The 13,752-nt window shown below is 40.1% G+C and overlaps 1 protein-coding gene across 4 annotated transcripts in view; it reads right to left on the bottom strand.

Moving 5' to 3' along the window:
- Window positions 1-13,752, bottom strand: part of SLAIN1 (SLAIN motif family member 1) — a 53,546-nt gene that overhangs the window by 9,887 nt on the left and 29,907 nt on the right. For 3 of the 4 annotated variants that reach the window (XM_052785927.1, XM_052785928.1, XM_052785930.1), the window contains exons 3-5: window positions 12,436-12,585; window positions 10,365-10,514; window positions 7,783-8,121 (exon numbers count right to left, since the gene is read on the bottom strand). In XM_052785927.1, the coding sequence (XP_052641887.1) occupies window positions 7,783-8,121; window positions 10,365-10,514; window positions 12,436-12,585 (639 nt within the window). The remainder of the gene's footprint in view (window positions 1-7,782; window positions 8,122-10,364; window positions 10,515-12,435; window positions 12,586-13,752) is intronic. The other variant, XM_052785929.1, reaches the window with a different exon arrangement.

A 13,752-nucleotide genomic window follows, 5' to 3' on the forward strand; every position in this document is an offset into this window, starting at 1 on the left:
GGCAGAAATTCATGAATATGGGATGTCTGTAGCTACTGTTAATTTTGGAGCCCTAGCCTACCCTTTAAAATCCTAGCTTCTGAAATCCTAGGTCAACACTACAGCACTTGGCAAAAAAGGTTTGAGCAGCAGGATGGTGCTAGGGAAGATAGCACTGCATAAAATAGCTTTCCTAATACTGTCCACATATCATGTTGTATAAGCAGAATTCCTTGGAGTCTACATGCTCTTCCACTCAGGGACTGCATCAGCCACCACAGGCATGATCTGAGCCTTGAATTGTCCAGTGGATGCAGCTACAATAGCAGGAAAAATAGGTACACGAGTAGCTTGGATTTCCTCTGTGTCACGGGTGGCCATGTCTTTTGCCTCCTGTTCATTAGTCCCTTCCCATTCCAGCAGTCTGCTCTGCTGCTGATTCTTTCAGTCCTCAGGCAGCAGATCCCTGCTGCACCTGAAAATTCTCATCCATCGAGCATCTGTGTTACTTCTTTGATGAGTCCTTGTGTCTGCTGAGACAAATGGCCCTGAAAAGCAATGAAAATAGCAGGTCAGTTTTGTGTTTGGGGAAAACCCAGAAACGTTCATCTTGATGGCATTTTTGCAGCTTTCATCTCCTTGGATGATGCATCCTCTTTCATCTCTTTCTTGAAGTTTGTTCTGTCACCTGTTCCCCTGCTAAGAACAGTGGAAAGGTTCTTACAGACGTTTTGTTTGAAAATGAAACGCTGGCTCTTGTAAGCTTGATATACGGAAGCAGAAGGTGGGAGTTACGTGATTTTAATATTTCAGGCCGGTAAGACGTGAGTAGGTATGAACTTGCTGGAAATACATGAGAAGAAAACAAAAATATTTTTCCAAGCCACAAGTAGCAAACCTTCACTTTCTAGAGCTCTTTGCTCTCCTAAGACTGATGAGAAAATTAACAGAGAGGAGGACTGAAGGAGTAGAGCTGAGATGTATTCTCAGGTGAGAAGTAATTTGCCCAAATAGTCCTGTTTATGATGAATGCTGAAATTTGCTACAGTTTCTGCGACCTCTTCTGCACTAATCTCGTTCAGTGGCAAGCCTAAAAAATCATCAGTTGTTTACAGTTTGTTCTGTTAGGAAGATGTAGATATTAACACCAGCGAGGAACTCCAAAGGACGTGCACCTTCTACAGCATCCGTAGTTATTGCGACCCACTACTGAGTCTATTCAACTATAAACAAATATAAACAAATATGATGTCTAAGTAGGATGCAGCCATATAAAGCATCACAGATGTATCTTTGCCCTTCCCAGCCTTCTTTGAGATGTAATAGCATGACCTACAGACATTGTATTATTGAGATACTTGAAAGTGTGAAGAAAATGCCGGAACAGGTCATGCAAGTGAGTTAATAATCAGTTCCCGGTTATTACCACTAGAATAGTTCATGCATATATTACACACGTGCTTGTCACTTCATGAGTGTTCTATAGATGGGACACGTTGCCCTTGTTTCACATATCTGAAGCAGAACGATACACCAGAAACCACCTACTGCATGTTTACACTTTTTCCCATGTGGCATCCACGCTGAATTGCCTGTTGCCTACAGCACAGGAAAAACTGGGAATTGTGAAATACAGGGTCCTCTGCCCTCAACTGAAAATGTGCATGAAAAGACCAACTCACAGCACACATCATATTCACTACTGGTGAGAAACGGGTCAAAAAGCAGGCAAAAGTGTCCCTTATTTTGTCAAACATTCCACAAAATTACAGTAAAGGCAGCAGTTTGCCTCTTACCCAGCTGCTTCAGTTCTGTTTTTTTCCAGGAAGTTCTTCCCCCGATGCCGTTTCTTCTATGAAGCCTGGGATCGGTGGCCCAGCTTCCTTCTGGCAGGACACCAGAACAGGCAGCACCTGCCTTCTGTCTTCTGGTCCCAGCACCGCTGGTGGCCGTCCCCATTCCACCGCTTCTGGTTTTTTTTTCCTTCCCTGACCTAATACTATCACCGGCTGAAGATTAATGTCCATGTAGCACGCAAACAGACCTTGCCCTTGGAGCAAAGCTGCCCCAGAAGAGGTGCACTCTTGGTGGGCTGCCAGACTGAGAGTTCTGTAGTGGTTCTTGGTAAGTATCATCTTCTCTCTGCAAAACGCCTCATTCAGTGAGGCTTTGCTTGCAAGGAGGGCTTAGGTTGACTCTACAGTGAAGTGTCTTAAAACACGTTTATTCATTCACTGTTATTCTCTGCAAGTGTTGTCAATGTTTTATTTGAACAAAAGGACTCACAAGCCTCACCAAAAGTGCACTATCGTTAAGAAATGTGATACAATGAATTATTAGTGTCTCAGAGAAATCTGTTTCACTGTTTAAGCTACATTAGCAGTTTCTTACTCATATTTAAATCCTTTACACAAACCCTGCAAATTCAACTCTGTCTTATCTGTATTGTATGCACAAATAAGTTGGGGAGAAACCATACAGAAAATGTCTGTGCTTTTCTATTTTAAATATTATGTTCTATATTACGTAGATATTCAGAGTTTGTTCTGAAATCCTTAACAAATTTCTAGACTCAACTACAACTTCACCTTAAGGGATTAATTTGTCTTCCTCATCTTTGAAGACCTGAGTTCAGTATCTGCATTACATTTGTTATGGTTATAACATTTATGACATCACAAATACACCAGGGTCTAGTTAAAGGTCTGTGGAATCATCAGTTGATACAACAGAGACATCAGTGTGTAAAAACACAAATACAGGTTAAGAACTAAAAGCAAGTCTTTCAGTTAAGCGAGAGACACCATTCTTCATGATTGTCAATACCTACATTTTGCTAACATCGAACACTTCCATTTTATTCAGAATTATTACTTCATCTCACTCTGGCTTCATAGGCATATGTCTACCACCACAGATTGTTATAGCAAATTAAAGATTTTTCCATTATCCTTCCATGACTTCTCCCCACTGATCACTATTCTCAATATAACTTCAAAGGTGACAAACTAAGATTTTTTCCTCCTTTTCTTTATTAAAGTCTGCAACAATTTCCTACAGTGAATTTTTCCTTCCTTACTGAGCAAGAGAGGTTATGAGCAGAAAAACACTCTGTAAATCAGCAAATCAGTAAGGACAGACCTTTTCCTACCTCTCCAAACACACAAATCAATGTTAGTCTATACTGAACTGATCTCTAAAAACCAACCTACTGCCCCTGAAATGCTGCTCTTCTGTATCTGCCTGGAGTTTGCTTAAAAAAAATCAAAACAAAACACAAACAAACAACAAACAAAAACTACATGTGCAGCTTTCCAAATGAGGCAAGGGTGTTGCAACAGCCAATGATGTTCATAATATTTTGTCTGAGAAAAGTTATTCCCCAGAAGCGTATGCAATAAAGTAACTCATAACTAGTAATTTCTGGAAAATAAAAGCAAAATTTTTCAAGTGAATGGTATCTGTGGCCTGTTTATGAAGGTATCAACCAAGCTAAAAACTTAAAAATCAACATGAAAAGGTAATGGAAAATATACATTGAAATTAACCAGCTTGCATGCACTGCTACTCAATGAAGGATGTATTTTTCATCTGCCCCTTCTTACTGCATTGTAATAAACTCCTCCTTTAGCTGGAATAATTCATCCAAAACACAAAGTTTCCAATTTTCAGGTATTATAAAAATGGACACTTTAGAATCCACATGAAGTAAGGGGTGCCAGGATAAAACTTTATGAGTAAGCTTATCTCAAGAGCTGGAAAGTGGGCCTGAACACAAGAAAATCAATCCCACTTTCAGCATCTTGTCTATCCTGGATTTTGACTACTCTGGATGATTTCACAGCACTATAGTTCTGTTACTTATGTTTTCAGAAAATCAGAAGTAATAAAGGGCATAGATATTAACATCTATTCAAAAAGAATAAAGTGACCAAACAGAAATAAAAAATATTTTTAAAAAAGTTAAAATGAAAGAGATTACTTATGTGTCACAGTAAAAAAAAAAAAAAAAAAAAAAAAAAAGTGTACATTTATGGACACCATAAAGCAGAAAACAGCTTTGTTTTATGAAATTTGGTGGTATTTCTTATATAAAAATTACTAAGTGTTTTTGATATTAACAGTTAGCAACATTTTAAGTTGTTAACCATGAATTTCTTCAAATTAGAGGAAGGGGAGAGAGGTATAAACATAAATGTTTCCATTGCCAACATATTAAAAGCTTTGTTAAATTATAACACACACACTAACTAGACGGACTCACTTTAGCTAACTGCAACAGATATTCAAAAGCTATTCACCTCCTGTCTCTCAGATCTTCTTTAAATGATCTATTTCTGACCCACTAACCAATTACAAAATCCCTGAAAACCAGAATGCCTTAAAAAGTTCAGAGACGGAATTTTTCTAATGTAACTCGTCATTACAGACAATTCAGCTGATTTCGGAGAGGATGTAATTAAATAACGAAATAAAAAAGCAGATTTCATGCAAAGCTTTTCTATTAGTGTATTCTTGCCAGAATTGGAAATAAAACTTAGTAGAAAGCAAAGATAACATACACAGACTACAGGTGATGGCTGCAAAAATGTTGTTTAAGAGGTAACAGATATGCCTACAGCCTGTTCTACAAGTGGCCCCAAATACACCTCAAACACACCTTAACAAATTTCACATCTTAATGTATTTACATTTGCATGCATCTGCCTCTTTATGCTAGTGTTCACCAGGAGCCTTTCAGTACAGCAAGCTGTTGGGGACTGGCAGTAAACGGGACTGGTACCATTCACTCAGACATGGGTGGGATAAGGCAAGAGAAAGAACCTGGACCTGAGAGTGGGGGCTAGATGGTGTGGTATTTCAAAACGGATGTATGGTATTTTATTTTGAAATAGGTATCCAGCAGTTTAAAACAGGGCAGAGTGTCAAAATCACAGCAGGGCAGCACTTTGCTACAATACATTGGCAAGAACAATGTGTGAGTTCAAAATTATGGCCTCCAACACAGCTGGACAACATCTGTGAGAGCATTCTCACCCCAAGCACAGGCAGAAGATTACAAGGGTGCCAGAAAGCCCAGACAACCTCTCTGCTACCTAAAATGCAATCTTGTGGATGGAGAACAAGGAGACCATCGGTTATAGTGAGAGACTAGACACCTAGTGTGCAAGTCAGCGCCTACGTACAGGTACCTCACGCCATTTGAGAGACCCCGGGGTGTCTACAGCATCTAAACAGCACTGACACATGGCGACGGTGAAGCCAAGCAGGGTGCATCAAAGTACCTCGTACAGTGCTAAGTGCTTGTATGTGGGCAGCTGAATTGGGCCCTTCAGACACATGTGGACACCCACATCGCAGCACCTAAACATAGGCGCTCCTCATCAGGCAACCAATATTATACTCTTAAAAGAATTATTGAAGTTTTCCAAGTTTATCACACCTTCAGCATATTTGTTACAGTACAGGTAGTCAAGTTAGAGTAAGTACCTCAACTTGCGTACCATACTAAACAAACTTCACTAAAAGCAGGTAGGACAGCATCCCTCATACCATTTGCTCCTAAAGGCAAAAAATTGTACTTGAGCTAAACACATAGCCTACTTTTGGGGAGACATTGTGTCAAAGCTAAACCCTGTTTTTTCACCCCAGACTGAGTGCCAAAGTTCAACTGTTACTTCCCACTTACTCTTCTCTTATGGAGAGCTCTCTGAATGATCAGACGAACCAGAGACCAGACTGTTGACTGCACATACAAGAACAGAAGTGAACTCTTTGGGGAAAGAGGAAGAGAGATTTGGGAAGACTGTTGGAATGGCCGAGAGCAGCACAGCATGTGGTATGTGCGATTTTGATTAATTATGGATGATGCTGTCCACATACATTGAAAGCAGTAACTAAACAGTTTAGCCCTTCCATCTATCACACCCCTCTTTCTCATTTGCCTTGGTAAACTCTAACAGTGTGGAACACACCATCCATCATATTGAGCTTCACACAAATTCTTATTTTGCAGTCTACCTCCATTTCAATGTGTAGGAGTTCTTGAAAGACAATGGAACTGTTGCCAAGATGATGAGAAGCGCCGATTAGAAGATGTTGTAATACTACTCAGACATACTCAATACAGTGAACACATACTCAACACAGTGAACACTTGACTCCTTGTCTGCCAACAGAACACAGCCAAAGTAAAACGTTTGTAAACATCAGTATTTGCCACCTATGTGGATCAGTGCTGCATGAGTCAGAGGCTGAAGGTGCAGAAGCTGAAAAGATAATTCCCCTCTAAAGATAGTGCTACTGGCTATTATAGGATTGTCTGCCATCCCAGCAAACAGGTAACTGAAGTCATGTGTGTCCACCTTTTGAGCAACACCGAACAGGTTATCCAACACATGAAAGTTTTTGAGAAAAAGGCAACTAGGTTGTAAAACTGGTGGCCTTTTACGTTTATACACTTTCTAGTTAATAAAATAGGAGTCTAGTGTTTTCAGTGCCCTGTAAGTACTTTCTGAGGTTTCTATGTAGGAATCTAATACTTAAGTTCCACTGACATGGAATACGAAAATATCATTGAAAAAGCATTTGGGGACCATATAAAAAGATCGCAGCACCACATCCTGCCCTTATTCCTGAACCAAAAATCCCCCATAACCTTCCTTTCTATCTCCCCAACATTTCTGCAAGCCCATCAGTGCTGTCCTGTTCTTGTACCTCACCAGGAAGAAAAATAACGTTGACATTGATATGGCATATATGCTGTACCAACAAACACCCACGTTGCTCTACCCTCTGTTAGCGTCAGCTTTCTTTATGTACTGCCACTTGTCGATTACACTTCCATGCCACGTCTTACTTTGAATGCAAGTGCTTTTGGCACCAACCTGTCATGTCTTATGTGTCAGGAAAGCAACATGCATACCTGTAGTGCTCTATAAATAGCAACTTTGTGTTGTTTTGAAGAACACATTTATTTTCTTGCCCAAGGGTGAGCTGTAACCTGTAATGTTACGAACAAGTCCCTGACAGAAAACTGTTTTGAATTAGCTTGGGGAAAAGACTGAAGGAATAGGAAAGTAAGAGGCAGCAGGAGGAAGAAAATTGTGATCATAATAAGGAATGAAAGGAAGGTAACAGCAACAATGGAGGGAAACTTAAGTTTTGAGTAAGTACTGAGACACAAATATTCCAGAGACTCTGGAATACATCTCAGATGCAGTGCAAAAAGGAGCAACGGCTCAAGATAGTTTGGGAGTGACATTATCTCCCACTACTTTAACAGTCTGCCCTACCAGACCTGGAACAGGAGCAGAGTGTTGACCCCTGCCGTAAGCACTCATTGCGGATTCACAGCATAGCTGCATTAACAGCAAAGTCAGGAATAAGAAAGGGATTGAAAATCTGACAACCCTATTTTGTATTTTACTGTATCCACAATGGACATGCCTAGGCCAAGCTCGAAAGCCCAATCAGTTCTTCTAACCAACTATTAGCCTGCTAAAAGATGCTCTTCTTTCCTTTTTCTTCTTTCTTCACTTGTGGTTATCCTTGCAGCACTTTAAACCAGACTAAAGCAACAACTTTCATGACCAGGTCACAGATTACATTTTGTAGGAAATTACTTAACAATAACATACCTCAATCATTTGCACAGGCTTAAATTGCTTGTCACAATTCACAGACCGATCTAGCCATCACACACTAAACACACTTCACTCTGTTGACATAACTTGATCTTTAACATGGCACTGGCACTTTGCACAGAGAAAAGACCACTTCTCAGAAAAGCATGCAACCCACCTCCATTAATCCTATTTGGTTGCTGCTCTGGAGTTTGGGCTTGCGGAGAGTAGTAGGGCTGCTGGTAAGTATTTGAAGGGAAGTGTGGGGAGGTGGGGCTCCTCCTGCAGTCCCGGATACTGGAGAAAGTCTGTGAGTGAGGAATTCCTCTCTGGAAGGGGGAGCAGCGAGTCAGCCGTGGCTGCGGAGGTGGGAGGTGGTCAAACTCTTCCTCGTCCTCAAGACTATAGCGATCGTATTCCTGGTCACCGCATGTCCCTTTCTTTCCCGCATGCAGAGAGACGCTTGAACTGTGCCTTGACACAGATGCTGAAGTTGAAGCATAATCTTGCCTAAGGCCTGTAAATTCCAAGAAGAGGATGATTTGGCTTCTGCTAAGTGATTAACTCTTAACATGCACTTCAATCTTGAAAACTAAGCAGGTAAGTAGACACGATTTTACAGCAAGAATTGGATTTACAGTGTCACCAGGCTGAAGATCTGAGGTAGGATTCATCTGATCTAACTTTCGCTGTCTATCTTTCAGCATCTGAGCCTGAATTATTTCCCTCGAGATCCATTTTTAATAAAAAATTAAAAAAAAGAACACAGGCATCTCCAAAATGCAGTACCTGTGAGATGTCTTAGACACCTCTCTTAACATAAGATGAATTGCCTTCAGGAGGCACCTATTTCTCTGCCAATAGAAAGACTACATGAGTATCAAGTTTTTAACTTTTAAACACCTTTAATTAGAGGAATTAACACTCACTCTATTAGTTTTCCAAGTTATTGCTATTAAACTTTTATATACACGCAACGAAAATGCTGACAACTTCATTTCCTGAACTAATAACCCATGTAAATATTCTGGCTCTCCAACCTCCCTGAACCAGAATTAGTTCCTGCTAGCAACCATCTCATGGACAAGGCTTAGTGGTAACACAGCTGTGTTTTAGACAGGTATGCATCCTACCACCCCCTTCTCAGAGCACCAGGTTTTGAAAACCATCCCACTGTTAGCACTGCCCCAGAAAAGCATGTTTGCTCCGGGTCAAGCAAGAGAGGGAAACATTCACATCCCTTGTACATCCCCCCTTTTTCCAGCTGCACAGTAGCCAGGGAAAAGGGGGGTGTACATTGCATTTCCAGGAGCCGAGTAACTCCACCAACAGCTGCGGATGACAACTTTCCTGGATTTACAAAAAGCTCTCAGCTTTGGCAGATGTCTTTGCTTCATAACGGAAACTTCTTAACATGCTTTCCCGCCCCTCCTCGAGGGGAGTTTCTATTCGTGGCCATGAAGAGAGCGTGCCTGCATGCACGTATAATACCATCACTTTCCACGGGATTAAGTGGACAACAACCGTCACGTGCTCAAACATTCTGTACCAGCTGCTACTGCAAGGATGAGATACAACTATTACACCTGACATAGATTAGAAGAAAAACAGTGTTTTCCCTTCCAGTTTACCAATGACCTGATTCCTTAAAGAGCTAAGTACCTGAAGTCTTTTGTCTTTTTTTAAACCTCACTCTGAGGGAGATGAGCATAGCTGTCATTTAAGTAATGCAATCCTTTGGATCTTTGATATTCATAAATTTTTTTTTCTTAAATTATTACAACTTTCACGTAATATCAGAAATTTTCCAAGCTGTGACCACACACATTTGCTAGCTGAGAATTCAGCTATCTTGGAAAGTCTCACACTTGCTAATCTCTCTGCTGAACATAACAAGCGCTACCAGATGCTCAGCAAGTTCGACTGCTGACAAGTGATCACTCCAGCCTGCTCAGTCTGGTTGCTGCAGGCAGATTGCAGCTCTAATTTTTTCTTCACATTTTATTTTTATTTAATCACTTATTACTTAGCATTTTCCTTCAGTCACCACCTCTGAATTTCTCTTGGTTTTCATCTCATCATCTCCTCCTTGATATCTCACTTGGCACTAATAGGAAGTGAGAAAGATACTGCACTTACTGAGTGACTTCTAAGTCAAATGCCCTTTATTTATGAATAAAGACATTTTCCAAAAATTACTATCAAGCCAAACTATGGTCTATGTCAAACAAGCTTTTGGGCTCAGATTTGTGCATAATCACTACTCTGAAACCAAAATGTTAAATTTAAATGCCCCAATTCAGGATTTAAAGGGGAACTAATCTCAAAATTCATCTGACAATTAAGAAAATCAAAGTAGAGGCAAAGAAATCCAAGAACGCTGCTTATTTTTACCTTTCTCATGAAACATATGCATGAGAAAAATGCTTTCGCCTCTTCCTTCCACAGAAATAAAATTATTTTAATTAATTAATATGGTAAGACATTATAAATCTACTCAACAGGTACTCAACAGGTATGGAGCTACCAGTTGGGATTCAGAAAAATGTAAGCATCAAGCTTTGAAAGATCCAGTACCATTTACCTGAACCCAACAACATGCTCACCTTCTCCATGCAGGTGAGGTGTTTTTCCACCCGTCACTCGAGAGGCGACACTGTTTGAGAAAGATCCACTTGACTGAGACCAGACTGGAGCAGTTTTGACTGTTACGGGAAATCTTTCTCAGACTATTTTGAAAAATGAAAAAAAGCCACCTACTCTCCTCCTGTAGACGAGCCATGATCTGAACGTCGGTAAGGTCCTGCAGCTTGTATCCCATGGAGATGGAATCATCCTCCAGCTCCGAGGTGCTCAGTTCGCTGTCTATTGATGACTGTGGGCTCAAAGGGGAACTCCTAGAAATGTAACCTATGTAAGAAAACATAACCTTTAGTCTGTGAATACGTCTGGATGTCTTTCATTCATGACTATCAGCCCTTTATGTTATAGCAACTTCAAATTTTTTCTGTATACCAGATAAAAACTTTCAGAAGTGTAGTGCAATCCACTAACAATTAGCAAAGGGCTTTGATACTCCTGAGAAGTAGTAATTGTAGTAATGGATCAGGAATTCCTCTGCTTGTTCCCAAAATAGCATCACATAGCCCAGACAATGAATAATTTACCCAATACAGTTCTGATACAGCTCAGATTAGTTAGCATAGTCTAAACACATCTGCATTTGAATCCTTCTTATGGGACTGTGGTTCTCCCTACTCTGTTCTGAAAAGTAAGTGTGTATGTCACCAACTTCTGCTCAGTACTCAGATTCCATATCAGAGCCATTTACCTAAATTTTACTGGTTTTTTTTTAATTGTTTATAATCATCAGATAAATCAATGACAATAACAATTAAGACTGAACATTGTGCAACAACAGAGAAAGCATTGCCTCCCTCACAGAGCTACTTTTTGGAAAGGGCTCTGGATTCTACTTTTACCCTGCATGACAGTAAAACACAAACTCAACTGCAATTAGTTGCATAAGCTAGCTGTTACCCAACTTTAAAGAAAAATTATTCAGATAAAACAGTAAATCACTTTCTAATATCCTCTGGACCACCAGAGGCCCACAGCCTGCAGGGCAAGAATGGCTGCGACTATGGCTCATCAGCTGTGCTTGTACCACAGATGTGTTTGCATCCTCTAGCACTGCTCAAAGCAGCCACCTAAAATTCATCCTAAATTTAGCTGCCCTCTAATAATACCTCCAACAGCAAAGGACACACAGGGGATTACTTTGCTTTGGAAGGATGGCAAGGGGTAATGTGTTTGCTTTTCAAAATTTGCAAGTTACAGTGGTGCTTGAGGTTTTGCAGAGGTAGTAACAGCTGTGCCCTATTGGAGCAGCAGTGGGAAGCTAGACGAGATACCTGAGGGTATCTCAAATAGCATGAGATGCCTTCATTAGGGACTAAACTACATCCCACTGAATAGGGGAGCTTAGACATCTTGCTCAGACAGACACGTACACCAGGCGTTCAGTCTGGAGCTGTATCTCACCTGCAGTGCCATATCCCTAACAGGGCTTTCTGCACTGATTTCACACGTTGTAAAGAAAATTGCGCACAGATCAGTGTGACACTGATGCTAACTTGCTTAGACCACACCTGCTCCTGCCAGCAATAAAACGTTAATGCTTCTTCCCCAGAAGATTATTTTCTCTACCGCCACTGCAGCTTAAGAGAAGTCACAATATAAATTGACTCCTGACACCTGTAGCGAAGAAGGAAAAATGCAACTCTTTGCAATTTACAGCCTATAGAAGAAAGTTTGCATTTTTTCCTAAAACTCCTATGTCCCCTGAAAATCAGTGGCAAACAAAATAAATCTTGGATAGTAGCGACAATGCCAGCTTGAAAACAGCCATGATTCTTCTGGCTATTTTTATTATAGAGAAATTCTCCCTGCAACTTCATTACACAGCTGCACAGATGTTTCTGTAGACATAAGGAAGGGGCACAGTGGGGCACAAATGAGCAATAAAGGGCAGACAAAGCTGGGGACTGTTTAAGCTGACACAGTTGCAACTATACTCTCAGGTAAACCATTGCTGAGAAATAGGCTCTGTTTACTACCATCACTTTCCTATAACATGCTGTGTAACACAGAAGATAAACTACACTACTAGTTAATTGCCACATTTTAGGTAATTTTTAAAAAATCTCCCTCTGAGATGAGAGTCTATATACAATCATCTGAACAGTGTATTGCTGTTAAATGCTAGCAAGATTAGATTAAATTAAGCAATTCTGCAAGCACTGCAAATCAATAAAAAGATAAGCATTACCTGTCCGTTCAGGTGTTAGTATTGCTTTACTGGAGGTTTTAGAGAAGCTGGGACTATTAAAGCCATTGGTATATGGGGTGAGTCTCGCAACAGGACTATAGGGAAAAGCCAAGGAGACAGGTGTAGAGAAGAGGTTCCGCCATCGGCTAGCTGTTACAGATGCCAGGGAGGAGGGGGAAAAAAAAGATTTATAGTTATAAATAGAATAGTGCTGTTAGAGAGAAAAATAATCTCATCTTAACCTGTTCACTATACATTTTTTACTTATGGCAAAAGGAAAATAATGGCCCAAGTTCAGCAGCAAACCAGGATCAGCAGAGCCTTCTACATGTAAAAGTATGCTCCAGAAAGTTTTCTAGCAGATATGTCTTGTTTACCATTTTCTATGTATACACCATTTTGGTATCTATTCATCACGTATATCACTGGGTGCCAACACACAAAGTAACAGAGGAAGTAAAAACCACTACAGTTAATAGAGAAACACAGATGAAATTTGTAGTGTTTTTCAAGGAATTGTTCATGGCAATCAATCATCACACAATTGAATTAGCAGTTAAATTAGCAGTTATGGGAGTTCAGAGACACAGCAGTAAAAGACGCTTAACCATCAAGTGCTAAAAACAACTGTAATCCCATAGCAAGCTTTTAAGCTACCATATTTCCCCTTCTTTTTTTACAGCATCAAATTCCTGATTACATAAGCATGAAATTTTTTTCAGTGTTTTTGGAGGATCAACCAAATAATAAAGCAGGGCACCTCTTTTTCTACATATTGCTTACAATAAGCTTGCAAGGCATCTGGTCTGCTCAGTAACATCAGAAAGAGCTCAGAATAGGCAAAAAAAGAGAAAGGTTTATTTAATTTACATTTTTTAGCTCATCCAGTAAAATATGAATCCAACTGTCCTTTGGTTCGCCTGTTTTTTAACATGCGTTCAAAAGGCAAAATAAACAATATCCACATGCTCTTCAGAAAATAAATAAATATTAGAGATAAAGTTGTTTTAAGTAGAAGGAAAAGGCAAAATTTAAAAAACGTAAATTTCAGAGAACCCATTCAGATACAAGCAAAGTTTGTACCAATGAAAAACAAATGATAGTATCGCATGTTTATTTGTGTTAGAATCTATTTTGTCCTGACATATGTCATGTACGGTGCCACAAGGGAGGGAGCTAGGAACATATCTACACCTAGCTTAGAAATCAATGGCATAACCTTGACGCTTAGCAGGTGGACTTTGCGATGTAAGATGCCGCAAACCGGTTTTCACAACTAGAAGGGCCCCAAAGCCCTCAAAAGCTACTCTCCATCAC

The sequence above is a fragment of the Harpia harpyja genome, chromosome 4 (genome assembly GCF_026419915.1).
Source record: "Harpia harpyja isolate bHarHar1 chromosome 4, bHarHar1 primary haplotype, whole genome shotgun sequence".
Lineage (NCBI taxonomy): Eukaryota > Metazoa > Chordata > Aves > Accipitriformes > Accipitridae > Harpia > Harpia harpyja.